Source organism: Microtus pennsylvanicus, chromosome 11, assembly GCF_037038515.1.
Source record: "Microtus pennsylvanicus isolate mMicPen1 chromosome 11, mMicPen1.hap1, whole genome shotgun sequence".
Lineage (NCBI taxonomy): Eukaryota > Metazoa > Chordata > Mammalia > Rodentia > Cricetidae > Microtus > Microtus pennsylvanicus.
Window position 1 is genome coordinate 10,370,315 of NC_134589.1, and position 18,513 is coordinate 10,388,827.

The 18,513-nt window shown below is 46.6% G+C and overlaps 1 protein-coding gene across 1 annotated transcript in view; it reads right to left on the reverse strand.

Moving 5' to 3' along the window:
- Nucleotides 1-18,513, reverse strand: part of Prpsap1 (phosphoribosyl pyrophosphate synthetase associated protein 1) — a 35,127-nt gene that overhangs the window by 5,984 nt on the left and 10,630 nt on the right. Inside the window, exons 3-7 of the mRNA XM_075990158.1 lie at nucleotides 17,255-17,321; nucleotides 4,642-4,814; nucleotides 3,529-3,644; nucleotides 3,065-3,120; nucleotides 2,251-2,396 (exon numbers count right to left, since the gene is read on the reverse strand). Coding sequence (XP_075846273.1) covers nucleotides 2,251-2,396; nucleotides 3,065-3,120; nucleotides 3,529-3,644; nucleotides 4,642-4,814; nucleotides 17,255-17,321 — 558 coding nt within the window. The remainder of the gene's footprint in view (nucleotides 1-2,250; nucleotides 2,397-3,064; nucleotides 3,121-3,528; nucleotides 3,645-4,641; nucleotides 4,815-17,254; nucleotides 17,322-18,513) is intronic.

Below are 18,513 nucleotides of genomic sequence, written 5' to 3' on the forward strand. Positions count from 1 at the left end.
GTCTGACATGGTGACATATGATAACCCCAGAGGTGGAGGCAGGAAGCTTGAGAATTTCAGGCCACGCACACCAAGACCCTGTTCTCAGCAGAATTCAGCTTTACTTGGTCATTTTAAGTGGGGCTATGTGGGAGGCTGAAACAAGTGTAACATTCAGCTCCAAAGTTTGCGACCAGGTGGGCAACACGTTAAGACAGCATCTTAAAAAGGGAGTGGGGTAGGGGATGGCTAGAGAGATGGCTCAGTGGCTAAGAATGCTTGCTGTTCAATTATGAGGACCAGAGTTTGGATTCCAGCGTCTGCATTAGACAGCTCCAAATGCCTCTAACTTCAGCTTGAGGGAAGCACCTCACATGAGTACACACACACACACACTCACACACTCTCTCTGGGGAAGAGGGGCCAGGCAAGGTGGTGCGTGCCAGTTGTCCTAGCACTTTATGTGTGTGTGTGGGGTGGGGGCTGAAGAAGGATCTCAAGCCCAGGCTCCAGAGCCAAGACTGTCTCAAAACTAGCAACAGCAGAAGACACCACCTGTCAACAGCCACCTCAATAACTGAGTCAGGAGAGCTGTCAACAGACGCGAATGATGAGAAGGGGTATTCACAGTATGCTTCCGACGAGGAAAAAGTAACTTTCCTAGTAGGAAGCCTGCCAGGCGCCAGCTCAACCAGGATGCCAAGATCAGCCTTTCCAGCAAGGGGACACCACGTGTTTCCTGTAACATTCCTGCCAAATTTGAATCTCAGCGTGAGGACATAAGCAAGTCCCAGTTAAGGGATAGTCTACAAAATAACGGCTGTGTTGCTCTGCAGTGTCAAGGTCATCAGCGACAAAGAAGAGAAGAGCCACTCTGGATCAACTGAGGCCACAGAAATGCCAACTAAGCATGTGCAGCCACAGGTCAGGCCCTGGGCAAAAAACAAACAAACAAAAACAAAACAAAGGTTTTCCTCCTGTTCCAGAGCACACAGCAAAGAGCTAAGGTCGTTCCGAATGAGAATCAGTCTCATCTGGACAGTCAAGTACTCAGGATCAAATGGCACCAGAGCTCAGGCTCAAGGCACCCACACTACAACAGTGTAAGCCGGAGACTCTGGAGGAAGGGACAGTGCCAAATTCTTTTTACAGCCAGCACCAAAAAAAATAAATAAAATTATGAAATCCTCAAAAAGTGAGAAAAAAAACCCAAAATACCCAAGTAAAATTAAAAACACATTACAAACTCTTTATATATAAAACATACACAAAACTAGAAAGGAAAGTGAAGCAGCAGCCGGGCAGTGGTGGTGTACCTGAGAGGCAGAGGCAGGGGGATCTCTCGGAGTTCAAGGCCAGCCTGGTCTACACAGAGAAACCCTGTCTTGAAAAACCAAAAAAGCAACAGAGTGTTAAAGGGATGGGATGGAGAGCGAGCAAACACTTGAGCTGGGTTCTGATGGGATGGGGAGTGCGCACACGCACACACACACACACTTGAGCTGGGTCCCGAAACCAACTCTGATCCCCCCATTACCTTTTGCTTCTGAGCTATAGCAAAGATAATTTTGAAAGAGAGAGAAAGAGAGAGAGAGAGAGAGAGAGAGAGAGAGAGAGAGAGAGAGAGAGAGAAACTTTTTTCCTCCAAACATCTTAAGCCTTGCTGCAGCACACACTTATCAGAGTCTGCCGAGTGACTGCTTGCACATTTGGAGTAAGAGGAGCAAGTCAGTCAGGTATCAGATCAAAGATACCCCACTAATCAAACTAAAGGTGCCGCCTGATGCCAAAGCCTATGTCACCAAAGTAAACCCGAAGGCTCTGGACTCCACACCACCACATACAGCTGTTCACTGCATCTAGAGGTCAGTTAACACAAGCCCTATCCTACCCATCCTGCTGGAACACCTGGCTCTCCTTTTACCAAGGGGTCGTGAAGGCAACAGTATCCATTTATTTAAAAATAGCTGAACAGCCCAAAGAGCCTACAGCTGATTCTTAGCCATTCATACTATTCAGAATTTTCTTCTGTTTATAGGTGAAGATGTTGGGCCAGAGAGATGGCTCAGAGGTTAAGAGCACTCACTGCCTGCTCTTCCAGAGGTCCTGAGTTCAATTCCCAGCAACTACATGGTGGCTCACAACCATCTGTAATGAGATCTGGTGCCCTTTTCTGGCGTGTGGGCATACATGCAGACAGAATACTGAGACTACTATACATAATAAATAAATCTATAAAAACAAAAAGCGAGGCCACAGAGTGAACCTTACGGGGAAGCTCCAGGCCCGGGTGCACGGTAGCATTCTTGACCATGGGGGGCGAGTGTCGGCCGTCATCCATGTCCAGCTCCGTGCACTGGGCTTCTCCGTGGATCACAGCCAGCCCCAGGCGCAGTCTCTCAGCATAGGACTGAGCCCTGAGGAAGACAACGGTTGACAATGGTAACACCGGCGAGAACACACAGCCCCTGGTGCCACTGCAGCAATCCCAGGACAAACCACAGTCATCTTTGAGGGGACACAGAATAATCCTAAAATAAACAGCGCCAGGACTACTGCTGGGTTCTGGGTAATTCGGGTTCCTTCTCCCCAATATTCTACGAAGTCATTTCTAGAACTTTGTTCAAACGATGTTTCACAATCAATGCCAGGCTGGGGTCGTGGCTTAGTTGGCAGAGTCTTCATTTAGCATGACTGAGGTTCTGGGTCTGACTCCCTGTACTACGTAAACCAAGCAGCGTGAGGCAGAGGCAAAAGAATTAGAATTTCAAGGTCACCCTTAAGCTATGAAGGAAACCTAAAGCAGCCCGGGATACAAGCCCGATAAATTGCCTAAAAACCCACCTAGGACCACTGCCCAAAAGCATTCCTGGCCTCACTAGTTTCCATTACCCCAGAGGAAAACAGTAACTCTGCGCTCAGGTACAGTCTGGGGCGCTGAGATGAAGCTGCAGGGACGATCCGACAGTGGGGTGGGAAACGGGAACCCATGAACCTTCACTGGTCACACTGAGAGCTCTGGCTTCCCAAACTAATTCTAACTTTAGAAGTAGCCACAGGGGTCAGAAATGACTGGGGTGTTTACCTTTTTGCAGCATCAGGAGACTTAGCTACAATGACTGCATTTCTGTAATTTGGAATCTAGATTTGGAGGAAAAATAAAAAAGTACTGAAACATTATTTAAAAAAATAAAACCACTTAAATCTGGATGCTTGCTCAGGACCGCTAAGAACCCACGCCAGCAATCGTGTGCTAGCGTTCATGCTGACTGTCATCATCACCAACTCATCGCTGCAAAAGACTGACTGCTACATCAGGACAAAACTGCTAAAGCCCTCATTCTAGAAAACACACGCGTGAAGGGGCTCAGAGGGGCTGTTCTTTTTAATGTCTGAAGACATGGCCCTCCGTGCCTAGATGCCCTCTGGCTGTGGCAGGCCCTGAGCCTTGGAGAGCTCCTGGGATGTGCCTTCAATAGTGAGATCTGAGGCCAGGGGAAACTAAATAGCATGTCTTTGAGGACATGGGGTCTGCTGGAGGCTCCTCACTTCTTCCTGGATATACTGAAGCAGGAAAGGTGAGGCTCTAAGGTTGTCCACGGGAAAGCTGAAAAAGCCTTGTATTTCCTTTTGGTGAAGATCCATAGTGATAATGTGAGTTAAACCTGAAATTTTAAAACAAAAAATTACAAAGTTCTCCCCTACAAGTTAACGGCCACAGTGGACATAAACTAGGAGTTCAATTCCTGCTTCCTACCAGAAGCCTGAAGGCAGGGCTACTGGGAACCAGGGACACAAGCTCTACTGTCAGTCTAAGGAACAGCAGGGAGTAGAGTGACCAAGAGCTACAGCAAAAGGGTGTGCTCGCTGCACTATCCTCAGTGCGGTCAAAAGAGAGAAGGAAGAACGAAATCAAATACGGATACGGAGCAAATGTGAAACAGCAGAGAAATAAGACAGCCTCGCCCTCAGCAAAGAATCTAAACCAACGGCTGGAGACCATGGCTACCTCAGAAACAAGCAAAGGAACAAGAGACTCGGCACAAGTGCAGGACACGGAGAAGCCCAGTGCCTCTCTACGATGGAAGGATGTGTGAGGGCGTTCTCAGGGAAAAGGGACATCTACAGACACACTGCATGCTGTCAAAGGTCACTGCTCTCCCGGACCACAGAAGCAGTACTGTTCGGACAGCAGACAGGGGAACCTCAGCCACTGTCCAGTGTTACTCTGTCTGCTCTACAGGCAGGAAGTGTTCACTGCTCTACACGGGGAACAGAGTGGGAAGGCTACCCAGGACATAAGTGTGAGCTGGGGAGGGGAGAGGAGACACTGACAGAAAGTCTCTTCAATTAACCTCCAACTGAGGCAAAGAGTCGGCCTGAAGCATGAGGTCACAAGAATGACAAGCCTGCCAGTTAAAATACAGATGACAAATGGCGGCCAAGTAACACAAACAGGTCAGAGAAAATGCTAAAGCAGCACCTGCTAGAGACAGAGGGGAACCAAGAATATGCCCCTCCGAACAACGAGACAGGAAACAAGGTGTCCTTAGCGAGTCTGTAGAGAAACAGGTCCCAAACCAGACACGGAGGTGGAACCTGACCTGCGGGAGGGAGGGGCTACATCTAGCGCTGGGACCCCAGGCCTCTGGTCACACTCACCGGCTTTCGCCAGCATGGAAGCCAGGAGCTTGCACACGATGGAGCCCCTCTTCCTCATCTTGCTTTGCTTGCTGTAGGGGAAGTAGGGGATGACACCGATGATGTTTCTGGCACAGGCGGTCTTCAGTGCATAGGCCATAATCAGTAACTCCATCACGGCTGTGTTCACATCTCTAAAACATAAAAATAACCCTGGAGTAAAATCTACACATTAACAACCAGCAGGGCCCCAGCATCTGGGGGACGGGCACTCCACCCTTACGCTGGCTGCAATGACGACCCTTTTCAGCTGGGTCAGGTGGAGTTCTCAGCTGTGGTCACTCACACCTGCAGCAGCGACCCGGCTCTCATCTCTGCCTGTCTCTTCTACGTCAGTAACCATAGCACTTGACACCTGCTGGTACTCAGTCAAGAATTCAGACGTAGGCCATAGCTGTCATTAACAGAAAGCACTTTGTCTTTCTCACAGGGAAGGTGGAAAGGAGTGGGGAAGTCTTGGAACTTTTCACAACCCCCCTTTCCTTTCTTCCTCTGGCACATTCCTGAGAAAGACAAGAGAAGGAAACCTGACCCTGAAGCGTGTCTGAGAAAGGTCACTCTGCAGAGGTGATGGACTTTTCTGGAAGATCTCAAGCTCTTGTCCCTATTCTCTGACTCTCGGGCAGATACCACCTCCTTCTCAAATCCCTGTTCTCTGGGACCGCAGACTTTCCAGGTGCAGGTCTGGAGCGGACAGGGAGGAGGCAGGCTGCCCACATAAAGACAGTGCAATCTACCATCCCCCTGCTGCGGATTCCAATGCGGCCACTGAATCTGCAGGACAGTTAGGCTCTTCCCGTCTCTTCTCCCTTCCTGATACAGAGTCTGTCTAGGTTGCGGGGCAGACCTGGAGGCCACTGTGCTGAGCAGGCTGGCTGCCTCTCTTGACAGCAGCTGCAAGGACGCCCTCTTACTGACAGCTTTGTCCTCCAATATTAAACTCAAGAAATGCCCAACCTCGAAGGGCACTATGTTAGAAATGAGATCATCACAAACTCCAGAGACTAGGGAGAACAAGGCAGTTCTTAGACCCAGTTCTGATTCTGAGCCAGGCATGGTGTGCACATTTGAATTCCAGCAATGGGAGGGAGAGGCAGTGGATCTTTGTGAGTTCCACAGCTTGTCCACAGAGAATTCCCGGACAGCCAGGGTACATGCTGAATCCCTGGCCTGGCCAACAAAGCAAAACAAAACAACAACGAAAAAACAAAATTAAAAAAAAAAATAAAAGAGTTCTGCAGAAAAGGACACAGGCATAGGGGAAAGGCAAAGACAATATATGTGCTGATTTGTCCCAGATGGTGGTGTTTTTTTGTTTTGAGACAGGGTTTCTCTGTGTAGCCCTGGCTGTCCTGGAACTCACTCTGTAGACCAGGCTAGGCTCAAACTCAAGAGATCCACCTGCCTCCGCCTCCCAACTGCTGGGAGGTGTGCACTGCCACCACCTAGAGCAAGACAGCATTTTTTAAAAAAAATCCCTCAATAGAGAGAAATTTTCTGTTATTTTTTCCATAGGCTGGGACTTGCCCCCTCCCCAGATTTCCTACCCTACTTTCAGGACTCAAAGTTTTATCTAATAAATAAGTTGGGACTTGAAACTGCCCTGCCTGTCGCTTTGACCTTGAACATGGTCACACAGCAAACTACCTGTAACTCAAGTTCGAAATAAGCAGCTACCAAAGACAGAGTGCTTCCTGCTTCTAACTCCCATCAACTGTCAGACACAGCCCACACTGACAACCCCAACGATCCACTCCTCCTATTTGTCATAACCACTTAGTTTAGGTAGGGCTGCTTTTACTGCTGTCAAGAGACACCATGACCAAGGCAGCTCTTACAAGAAAACATTTAATTGGGGGGACTCAGTTTCAGAGGTTCAATCTACATCTTGATGAGAAAGCAAGAGGAAGGTCACTGTCACTGGGCAGTATCCTGAGCATAGGAAACCTCCAAGTCCACCCCACACTGACACACCTAACAAGGCCACACCTCCTAATAGTGCCACTGCCTATGAACTTATGGGGGCCAGTTACATTCAAACCACCTCATCGCTATAGGAATCTTTGATTAAAAAACCTCTCTCGCCGGGGGTGGTGGGTGGTAGGTGGCACACTCAGGAGGCAGAGGCAGGTGAAATCTTTGTGAGTTCAAGGCAACCCTAGACTACACAGCAAGCTCTAGGAGGCTCCAAAGCTACACAGAGAAACCCTGTCTTGGGAAAAAAAAAATGTTTCCGACTCAGCAGTAAGAGTGTATAACGTCCTTGTAGATCCTGAGTGTAGGGTCTCCCACACAATCCCCCGTGCGATCCAATGCCAACAGCAATGGCAGCTGTCTGAGGGTGAACCAGGAGACACACAGGCCATGTCTGGTTCCGCAACGGTAGCTGTCTGAGGGTGAACCAGGAGATACACAGGCCATGTCTGGTCAAGTGATGATGGGAGGAGACCTGCCAGGACAAGATTTCCAAACCTCTTCTGAGCTGGAGGGCTACAAGAAACATCAACTGCACCAACAGCAAAGACGCGCACCAGGCAGCGTCACTGTCCTTCGTGATCAACTGCAAGGCAGGTTTCTGCGTTTGCCTGATAAACAGGATGCCCGCAAGTTAGAGGATAAACTTAAAAGGTTATAAATAAAAAGCTTTTAGCTTTTTTTCTTAACTCTGGAAAAAAAAAAAAAGATCCAATGCCCTGTCAGGTCTGAGGGCACTTGCGCACAAATACGCAATAATAAACCTGAAACACGGAACACTTCTCTCAGAGTACAAGTATGTACAACTGACTTACAGGCTCATCTTCAAGACAACCAGGGGCTCCACCTGGACCCCTGGTTGAGTCCCCTTCCTTGACAGTTCTTTCTTTCCAAGGGAACAGTGTTAAGGCTAGCAGGAAGGATCAGAAGACAGTCTTGGTACAACCAACAAAAAGCAACCAAACACTTTCCAGGCACTTGGGAATTCCTACCATTGGGCTAATTTTAGTTCAACCATCAATTATGCATGGAGCAACCTGAGTTTATCGCTCGGTGAGGCTGGGGACAAACATCCAAGAGGCAGCCCATCTTGGGAGAAGATCAGAGCACATGACCACTCTTGCCATAGGCATTTACCCTAAGCAGCGTACTTAATTCAAGTGCAATGCTCCTCATCCAAAATTATACCTCCATTATACCAACATTATATACACCGAACCTCGACAAGAACCCAAGCAGAGCTGGAAGAAGATAAAGTATAGCTGGCCTTGTTACAGCATGTGCTATACACATCGGCCTGATGCCATGGGTTCTGCAGAGCGCTAAGGGAAGGGCCAGCCAATAAGAACTGACCTTGAGATCCCAGAATTCACCATTTCCTACATAATAATCTTACTTTCCATTTTTCCTCTTCCCAGTAACATACCAAAACATTCCCCACCACGGTTGAGCGTGGTGACGTGGCTCTCTCAAAGCCAGCTCTCAGGCAGAAGGAGGAGGATTTCTGTGAGTCTGGGGGCAGCCTAGGCTACACAGTGGGCTCCAAGCACCCAAGGCTACAGAGACCCTGTCTCAAAAACAGAACAAAAAGAGTAATATCCTCAAGTCCTCAACCTGTATCATCAGGAAAGTGACAATGGAGCCTTTATCTTGCTGGCTTTATCCACTGAGACATGAGACAAACCGAACACAGCAGTTGTTTTGTGGCTAGCAGGGTTTAGAGGACTTGGCAGGCAGCCTCTGCTTTGTCTGTTAGGAATGTTCCAAGCTCATCCTGCTGGTTCTTGTAGTCACATGTGTAAGTAGGACACGCTTAACTGTCTCACCAACAGCCTCTCTCTTTAGGGTAATTATACTTCACATTAGACTCAGCTCTGACGACTCTCATTTTCAATAAACAGAAATTAATCTGGGGTAGGGAAGTAAGACACAATGTGTGTGTGTATGTGTGTGTGTGTGTGTGTGTGTGTGTGTGCATAAGACTGTTTGGACCCGAAAAAGCACTAGTCCCACCCCACTTCACCAACTATCTATAGCAAGTAAGTCCTATGTGGTTTCTACTCAATTGTTTTTTCCTGATTTTACGAGACAGGGTTTCTCTGTAGCTTTGGAGCCTGTCCTGGAATTAGCTCTTGTAGACCAGGCTGGCCACAATTCTACTTAATTTTTAGAATATTATTTGTGTGTGTGTGTGTGTGTGTGTGTGTGTGTGTGTGTGTGTGCGTGTGTGTGTATGCAGACCCACACATCTTAACACCCATGTAGAGATCCATTATGCAGGGTCCAGACTGCTGTCAGGCTTGGTGGAAGGGACTCACTGACCTATCTTGCCCTCTACATGGTGTTTTGTTTTTGTTTTTTGAGACAGGGTTTCTTTGTGTAACAGCCCTGATTGTCCTAAAACTCACTTTGTAGACCGGGTTGGCCTTGAACTCACAGAGATCCTCCTGCCCCTACCTGTTGAGTGATGGGATTAGGTGTGTGGTAAAGTGCAGCTGTGAAGCCTGAGGACCTGAGCTCAACCCCCAGGATGCACACAACAGCACAGAGAACCCCCAAGAGTCGGCCTCTAACATCACACGCACGCTGTGGTGCATGTGTGCACACACAGTGGCGCATGCCTTTAATCCCAGCACTCGGGAGGCAGAGACAGGCGGATCTCTGTGAGTTCAAGACCAGCCTGGTCTACAAGAGCTAGTTCCAGGACAGGCTCCAAAACCACAGAGAAACCCTGTCTCGAAAAACCAAAAAAGACATGGGGGGTTGGGAGAAGACAGGAAATACCTGGAGAGGTTGGGTTTTGCCTTGACACTGCCTAACAAATACAAGAGAACCGTGACTTTTAAATCCCCAAACTCAAGGAAGGAAAGGAAAGTCATCTATCTCCTCAAGATAGGCTCACATCTATACCCAAGCTCCTCCTTCAAGGACAGTCTGGGCTATAAACAAAAGACACTGGGTTTAAATAAAATTCTTCTGGCTGTTCACCCAGACTTGGCCAGCCTGAGACCTGTGCCAGCTGTTTGTTATCTGATCCTGCTGCTGTCTTCTGTCACGGTCCCGGGGTCACTCCACGGTCACTCCACAAGCCTGGCTTAAATATTTGTTCTGAGCACTCTTGGCTTCCGTGAGAGGCTAAGAACAAAAACTGTGTCAGGGCAAACCTCCACCCACAAAGGACCTTGGCAGTGCTCTCCCACACTGAGACCAGCACCTGGATGGTGACCCCCAGGGAAGGACCAAGTAGGACGTGCAGCTCAGTGCTGGAGACTTTGCCTTAGATGCACAAAAGGAAATAAAATTTGAAAATACTGAGGGTTTTTATTTTTTTGCCCATTGACAGAGGACTGTGACTTCCACACTGACAATGACACTTAAGAATAACCTGGCTACTGAGGGAACTTCAGGGGCTGGAGAGATAGCTCAATGGTCATCCAGAAGACCCAGGTTCAGTTCCCAGCACCCACACAGCAGCTCACAACTGCTGGAACTCTGGTTCCAGGGGATCTAATATTCTCTTCTGACCTCAGTGGGCACTAGGCACACATGTGGTACTGTAGGGATAAGTCCAGCCCCTTAGGGGGCGAGTTCGCCTCAGGCTAATGTTTACCTATAAATCTGGTGAGCCTGCTCCCAGCCGCCCCTTCTGCTTTCCTGGTCTCCGCAGGAACGGTGGTTCTGTAAGTCTATTTCCCCATTAAAGCTGTATATATTTTTACAATCTGTCTGCATTCATTTACGCCGTTACATTTTGGTGTCCAACGTCGGGCTATTTTGCCCCCGCCCTGGCACCAGCCTTTGAGAGCAAGATTAGCTACCGGAGCTCAGGAAGTGCAACTGGACTCAAGCGCGTAGCCCCCTAGCTAACACAGCACGCTCCTGGGTGCTGTTTTTTAGTTCGAGACTCTGGCCCCAGTGCCTAGTCCGAGACACACTCGGCCTCACACACCCATTCCGCCCCGCCTGCTCGCCGGAGCAATTAACCCCTCCCTGCCTGCCTTGGCTAAGTTTGCAGCGGAAGCCTGCTGCCTGAATTAGCGGAAGCTCAAGTACCTGCGGTTTTGCAACAAAAGCCGCCACAGCAGCAGATTTGGTCTGATACAAAGTGACCCCTTCCGCGACCACTCTAACTCCTCAGGCAGAACAATAACTTCCGGTTTTGAGTTGTTTCTACCGGCTCTCCACGTGGACTCAAGTGCATTTCTTTCGCCACCACTGGCAGGAACCGGTCATTGCAGGTAAAAAAATTTCTTTTATAAATAAAATGTCTGAAAACGTTACCATTCAAGACTTTAACAGTTTTTTTGATTGTACCATGTGGGAGATTTTACAAGAGGTGTCTGTCACCCCACATCTATGGATCCTTCTGGGATTCGTAGTTTTCCTTGGCACTATATGGTTTGATAATAGAAATATGATAAAGTCTTTACAAGACGAATCCAGGATTCTTAAGGCAGAGGTTGAACGCTTAAAAACAATTGAGAATGACAACAATCTTCTCAAGAATCAGTTTGAAGTTCTCCAGGAAGAGAACAGATCTTTGTTTAACATGACTCGATCAACTGAGCAAAATTTAGAAAAGGTACAGGCTGATGTTAAGGAGACATTCATTACTATGGAAGAGGGAACAGCTGATTTGGATCGTAAGCTTCAGTCACTTTCTGTAGGAACTGAAACATTAGTGGCTGATATTAAGGAGAAATTCATTACTATGGAAGAGGGAACAGCTGATTTGAATCGTAAGCTTCAGTCCCTTTCTGTAGGAAATGAAACATTAACTGAGAGAATCAAAACTGCTGAATGTGACAATCGGATTTTGTCTAAAGCTTATGACAGATTGGCGGAAAGATTGTCAATACAAGAAGGCATGGTTTATGCCATAAAAATTATGTCCAAAGATGAGATGTTATCTCTAATGGACAAATTTCATACTTTAGAATCCTCAATGAAGGCTTTGGAACATAATTCTGGACAGGAGATTCAGACATTGCAGAAGGCAATGGTGAATAGAATTGAAAAGATGGAGGAATTTCTAAATTCTGATGAAGAAAAGCAAAGGGTAGAAAGGCAAATTTTAACTACATCTGTGGGTAAATCTCTCCGGGACAATTTCCACAAAGCTCTACCTACACCTCTACCTGCCTTTCCAGTAATATCAACAGAGAAGGTGATTGGTTCCAGAAACCCTAGGGTCATCAAGGAAGATACATGGGAGCCTGTCCGTATGAATGATCTCAAAGAAATTAAACAGGCCGTCATGACTTTTGGGATGCACGCCTCTTTTGTTGAAGAGATGCTAAAATCTTGGGCCACGACAAGCAGAGCAACCCCCTCGGACTGGCTCCAGCTGAGCTCTGCAGTACTTGAGAGTGGACGACAATTGAAATGGAAATGCTTATTCAGGCAAGAGGCTAGACTTTTAGAACAGCAGGAAAAAGCAAAGGGAATTGACATTTCCCTAGATAAAATTCTAGGTGAAGGGCTCTTTTCCGACCCTCAGGAACAAGCTAATTTGGATGAAAACACACTCTCCATGTGTACTACAGCAGCCTTAAGGGCGGCATTTTAAATGTTTTAATAACTTAGAGCTTTTCATGACAATGAGACACTCTGCTCCTGGCAGCACCAATCTACTTCAAGAGGAAGATGGGCATCGAAGAGGATCCTTATGGAGTTTGATAACCATTTGGGCAAGAAATGGCTCTTGCCTGGACTATTGCATAAACTGGACACAGAGAACCCTCAGAGAGAGGACTGCTGAACTTGCCTAAAGGTGAGATGATCTATCGGGGTTCCTGATTCATGAAAGAGTCTGCGAGACATTCTGCAGGACACAGCAGATAGTGACTGAACTGCCTTTGAAATTTCCTGCTTCATGGAAAAAGTCTGCTGGATACTATGGGCCTGTAGGCCGAAGATGGATGCCCCAATAGTACAGAGAAACTTTGGGTGACTGTCAAGGCAGTGAGATATCTCTGTTATTTCTAGAGTTTGAAAGTTGCTTATTTCTTGCTTGCTTAGGTAATATTGTATCTTTCTGGAGTCTTTGAAGGAGTTGAAGAACAGTTAGTTATAGTTTTTCTTAGTTATGATAAAGATAAAATAGATGTAAATATTGTAATTTTTACTTGATAACTGTTTTGTTATATGTAATTTTGCTATGTTAAAGTTAAAGCCTTCCCTTTTTTTTTGTTTAAACAGAAAAAGGGGAAATGATGGAGGAAGGGTCCTTGTTGTTAATGTTTAAATTTCCCATAACAAACAACAACTTTCCCTACAGTAATCTTTAAAGTTTCCAGGATGAAGATGGGGCCCCACGACATCAACTCAATCTGGTTTTTATGACGTCATGAATATTTTTTTAATCGCTAAAATTTTTGGTACCAACTGCATGAGACAATTTCGAATGGTGCACATTTTTTGATAACACTCTGGCAGGACCTTCTCAAAATGCTCAGAGACTATATAATTTTCTTAGGTCAAAGGTTAATTTGGGAATTTTTACCATCATTTGCTTTCACAGGAGCCCTAAGAAGAACGTCACCCCATGTCAGCTAGAAAGCAATCTTAGAGGACGACGTCCCCTCTCCCAACAGAGTTTGCCCTCAGCGTTAGGGACATCTTTTAGTGGTTGGTTTAGGGTTGACGGGATGGGGAGATATTTTATGGAATTAGGGGTATTTTCAAAAAAAAGGGGGGGGGATTAACTGGTTTGATGGGATGATTGGTATTTGTGAATTACTGTTTTTAGAAAGTTGTATTGTATTGTACTGTTTCCTGTATATTGATATATTGAATATTGAATGTGAGTGTCCTACCTCTATTTTTGTATAAGAGTATGCTTATAACTTTGTCTATATTGTATTAATACATCTACCATATTAAAATGTACATTTCTACCTCTGATACTATTTATATAATAACATTGTTTACATTTGATATGTAATGACATTGTTTACAGTTGAAGATCATTGTCTTTATATATTGCACAGTTGTTTATTCTTTTAGTCTTCAAGTTAGATAGGTATTGAGAATTATATGTTTGTCATATTTATTTTTAGGTTAATCAGGTCTTTTAGATACATAGAGATTATATTTAGTATAGATGGTATAATCTTCAGCCTCTTCGAAGAGCTGTAGAAAATGGCCTTTAATCTAACCTAGAATTCTGTGCCAAAGAGACACAATTACTCCTGGCAATGCCACTCTACTCCCGAGAGAACGTTGAGCACCAAAGACACTCCACTGGGAGCTTGTCTTCTTGGCAGAACTGGCCTTTGGGTTAAGAAAAGTCCATACCTCAACTTCTGACAATGAAACAGGATTGTCTTATCCTGCCAAGACAGGGTAGGATAGTTCTAAGAAAGTTCCTTGCCTTTAATAATGGTATGTCAGTTATGTTAGGCCTTAGTCAAAGTTGGTTGACTCAACATTGCAAACGAGACTTTGGGTGATTGCCCAGGTAGTCAGTTGTCTTTGTCAATTGTTGCACATTTTGGATATATCTCGTTTGTTAAGTAATATTTATTCCCTTCTCAGATCTTTGACGGATTATATAATTGTAGTTACCCTCTACATTATTTAGACTCCTTGAGATAGAATGTTTAGCAAAACTTTTGTTCTCAATATTGTTTGTTATATTTATTGTTATTATTGTATATAGTTGTATTTGGTTTAGTTCTGTCTTATTTAGACAAAAGGGGGAGATGTAGGGATAAGTTCAGCCCCTTAGGGGGCGTGTTCGCCTCGGGCTAATGTTTACCTATAAATCTGGCGAGCCTGTTCCCCCTTCTGCTTTCCTGGTCTCCGCGGAACGGTGGTTCTGTAAGTCTATTTCCCCATTAAAGCTGTATATATTTTTACAATCTGTCTGCATTCATTTATGCCGTTACATGGTACACAGCAAAAACACCCATATGCATAAATAATAGTAATAACAAATGATTTCAAAATATACGGAATCCAAAATTTTGAGTCAGTACGAGGGCACATGCCTAATTTAGGAGGATCACTGCTTTCTACTGTGGTTGTTTTGTTGAGACAGGGTCCCACTATAGCCACCCTAGAACTCACTATGCAGACCAACCAGGCTGGCCTCAGTCTCCTGAGTGCTTGGGTTAAAGGCTTGAACCGCCACATGCACGGACACACAAACACACATAAATTAAAAAGTAATTCTTAGAACCAAGCTGGCGCCTGCGCCTCCTGACTGCACCTGCAGCGTGACTTGCAGCCTGAGGCTCCCAGTGCCACGATGCTCTGCATCGTCCAGCTAATGCGTAACGTGTTCTGACACAGCAATGAGAAACTAACACAAAATAGTCTCGGGAACTGCATCATACAAGCCTCCTGTGGGCTTGGTGGAATAAGGCTTGTAATAAACATTTAGGAAGCGAAGAACAAGAAGTCAGAAGCTTGAGGCCAGCTTGGGCTAAGGAGTGACACTGTCTCCGAAAAACAAAGTTGTTTTGCTGGCCTGGTGATACACACCTCCATCCTAGGTCTCAGGAGGTTGTGGGGAACAACTCGAGCTGGAAGCTAGTCTGCGCTGCATATCAAGATCCTATTTCAGAAATCAGAAGAGACTCAGTCTTGTCAGGTCAATCCTACCATTAAGAAAAGTACTTAGCCAGGCAGTGTCGGCACACCTTTAGGCCTCGCACTGGGGAGCCAGAGGCAGGTGGCTGTGAGTTTGAGGCCAGCCTGGTCTACAGACCAAGTTCCAGGATGGCCAGGACTACACAGAGAAACCATTATCTCGAATAAGAAAAACAAGCAAACAATTTTTTTTTAGAAAGAAATGCAGTGGAATAGCCTAGTGAGTCACTGGCTAACATCAAGACTTGAATGTGGCCCCTGGTGGTTAAGGGAAATAAATATCAGAAAATACCTTGCCCAGGTGTCAAGAGTCTCAACCATCCAAACACACCACGAAAACCATCTAACAGCTACACTTAAGGGCTGCTCACGGCCAGCACACTAGTCACCCCAAAAGCAGCCAGCATGACTTTCCGGAAGGAAAAAGGAAAGCAATGCTCCAGTTCCGGCTTCTACTGCAGCCCAAGGCTTAGTGCAGCCAAGATTCCTCAATGTCTGTCTAAGACGCACCCTTGTGCCTCCACAAGCCAGTGAGGGCAGCCAAGAGTGTCTCTTTGCCACCTGGCCCTGTATTTGGAGGACGATTAGTGAAAACGCTGGGCCGCCTGGGGCTGAAGAGCTGCGGCTCTGTTTTCACCCTTAGACAAGGGCTCCACAGTCAGGCAGTCTAAGGGCCTAGGATTCCATGAAAATTGCTTTCTCTCCTGGAGACTCTTGCATCAGAGAAAGGACATGACAATGCACCACACTGCTCGCTGCCAAAGGATAAACCCAGAGCAGCCATGGGACCAGGCTCTTAAGCCGAGGAGGACCTAGGAAACAAAAGCCTCCTAATCACACGCTGTTTGACAAAGGCCTAAGTGAACCAACTATCAGCTCCTCAGGGAAGAAAAGTCTAGGCAGAGCTTCAGTTACCTGGCTCAGGAGTCAGCTGTCTGGTGGAGACAGGGTTAGAACAGAGACAACATCAGGCGCACATATGTATCATCATCAAAACCCCGCAGTCAGGAGAAAGACAACAAGGCACTGAGACTCAGCTAAGACGGCCCTGGGCCTACACCTAGCAGTGTCCAGGAAGACTGCAAAGTGCTTATGTGCTTCCTCACTGAAGGTCCCTCGTCCAAGGCTGCTAAAGGAGGAAAAGCACAGGACTATAACCCATTTCCCTCAGGTCTTCTCTCTCATATTCCGGATGGTGCTAGGGATGGAACCCAGGACCTTGCACATTCCAGTACTCCACCCTGAGCTATTTCCTTAGTCCCTTCGTTCTCACTTCTAAAGAGCATGTCAAAACCACTGGGGAGGCCGGTGAGAAGGCTCAGTGAGTAAGGATGCTTGCAGCTAGCACTGATGACCCGGGTTAGATCCATCCCAGGACTCCCGGGAGAACAAGAGAAGGTCTTCCTCCACGCTGTTCTCGGCTCTCTTCATGTACACGGCACACAGAACCCTCACCTCCATAATAGTCTGTTTTTTTAAAGATGTATTTATTATATATAGTGTTCTTCCCGCATGTACACCTCCATGCCAGAAGAGGGCACCAGATCTCATTACAGATGGTTGTGAGCCACCATGTGGTTGCTGGTTCCAGGTTCTCTGGAAGAGCAGCCAGTGTTAACCTATAAGCCAGCCTCCTCCATTAAATAAATGCTAAGAATTTTTTTTTTTTTGCTTTTTTTCTAGGACAGGGTCTCACTAGGTAGCCCAGACTCGTCTGAAACAGAGATCTGCCCATCTCTGCCTCCTGGGTGTTAAGATTACAGGTGTGTGCCGCCATGCCTGGCGATTTCATTTACTTTCTGAGGCAGGTCTAAGTTGCCCGGTCTGGCTTTAAACTGGTTCCATAATCTAAGAAGGCCTTGAATTATCCTTCTGCCTTGGTCTCCAGCCAAGCACAAATTGATAAGACAAAACAGTAACAGAAACCAACCCTGGATTGTTGTTCACATGAAAAGAAAGTTTCTCAGAGGAAATGGACTCCCCAAGGGGCACCAAGTCTTACCTGGGTATCGTCTGTATAATGAAAATATCTTGGCCACGAACAGACTCTTTGATTTCAACTCTTGTTTCTGAAGGGAAAAAAAGTGTTGGAGTTTAAACAGTCCACGGTGCAATAAACAGACAACAGGTAGAATAATAAGGATTCTAAACAGTGCTTCCTCCCGACCCCAGGACAATCCAAGTCTTAGCTAAAATACTCATACACAGAGTGGCCAGGCTGGGGGTAAAAGACAAAAATCAAGAAAAATGTGTCAAATAGTCCAAACCATTCCAAAAGCTATCACCAAACGAAGACATGAATGAGATGTTGAAGGAAGGGGCTGCGACAGGTAATGAAGCCGAAGCTTGACGAGTTAGCTTTCTATACACTCGGGCATCCGTGGCGGGCCTGTGCTGGTCCCAGAGGGGACCGAGACCAATGAGATGGTCCAGCATGCCACAGACAGGTCACCAAGAGCAAAGCAAGAACAGCAGCCTTACAAGAAGCGGGGAGCACTGGAGACGACTTGGGATGCAGAGACTATGAGAAAGGAGATGCACGGGTCAAGAAGCCAGAGGACCAACAACACAGAGCTTGGTGTGGTGGCACGCGCCTTTAATCCCAGTATTAGGGAGTCAAGCAGATCTCTGTAAGCCCAGGCCAGCCTGGTCTACAAAGCAAGTTCCAGAAGAGCTATGTTTGGGAGAAACCCTGTCTCAAAAACAACAGAAAAAAACAGAAAGAATCCCCGCTGAAGCTTTTTGAGGGCTGGAGAGATGGCTCAGAGGTTAAAAGCACTGGCTGTTCTTCCAGAGAACCCACGTTCAACTCCCAGCACTCACATGGCAGCTCACAACTGTGTGTTACTACATTTCCTGGGGATCCAACACGCTCACACAGACACCAAGTAGACAAAACACCAATACACATAAAAAATGTGAGACACCCAAAGCTGGGGGTGGGGGAGGCTGCCAGCCGCTGTGAGAAACAAAGGACGGGCAAGGACACAGTGGAAAAAGCACAGAGCTCAGGATGTGACCCACCCGACTGGAGACCAGGGGGTGAGGGGCAGAACCGACTCCACAGGGCCCCAGTCTGTCACTCTGGCCTGTGGTAGCACAAGGCTGAGCATCTTAATCTAAAATCTGAAATCCAAACTATTCCCAAAGCTAAAACCCCTGGGACGCTGTGGACTCTGCGGCATCTCAGATGTGAAACGCATCGCCACTAGTCTAGATCTGCAGCACTTCCAGTCCCAGCCTTCCAGTGCAGGAGGAGCC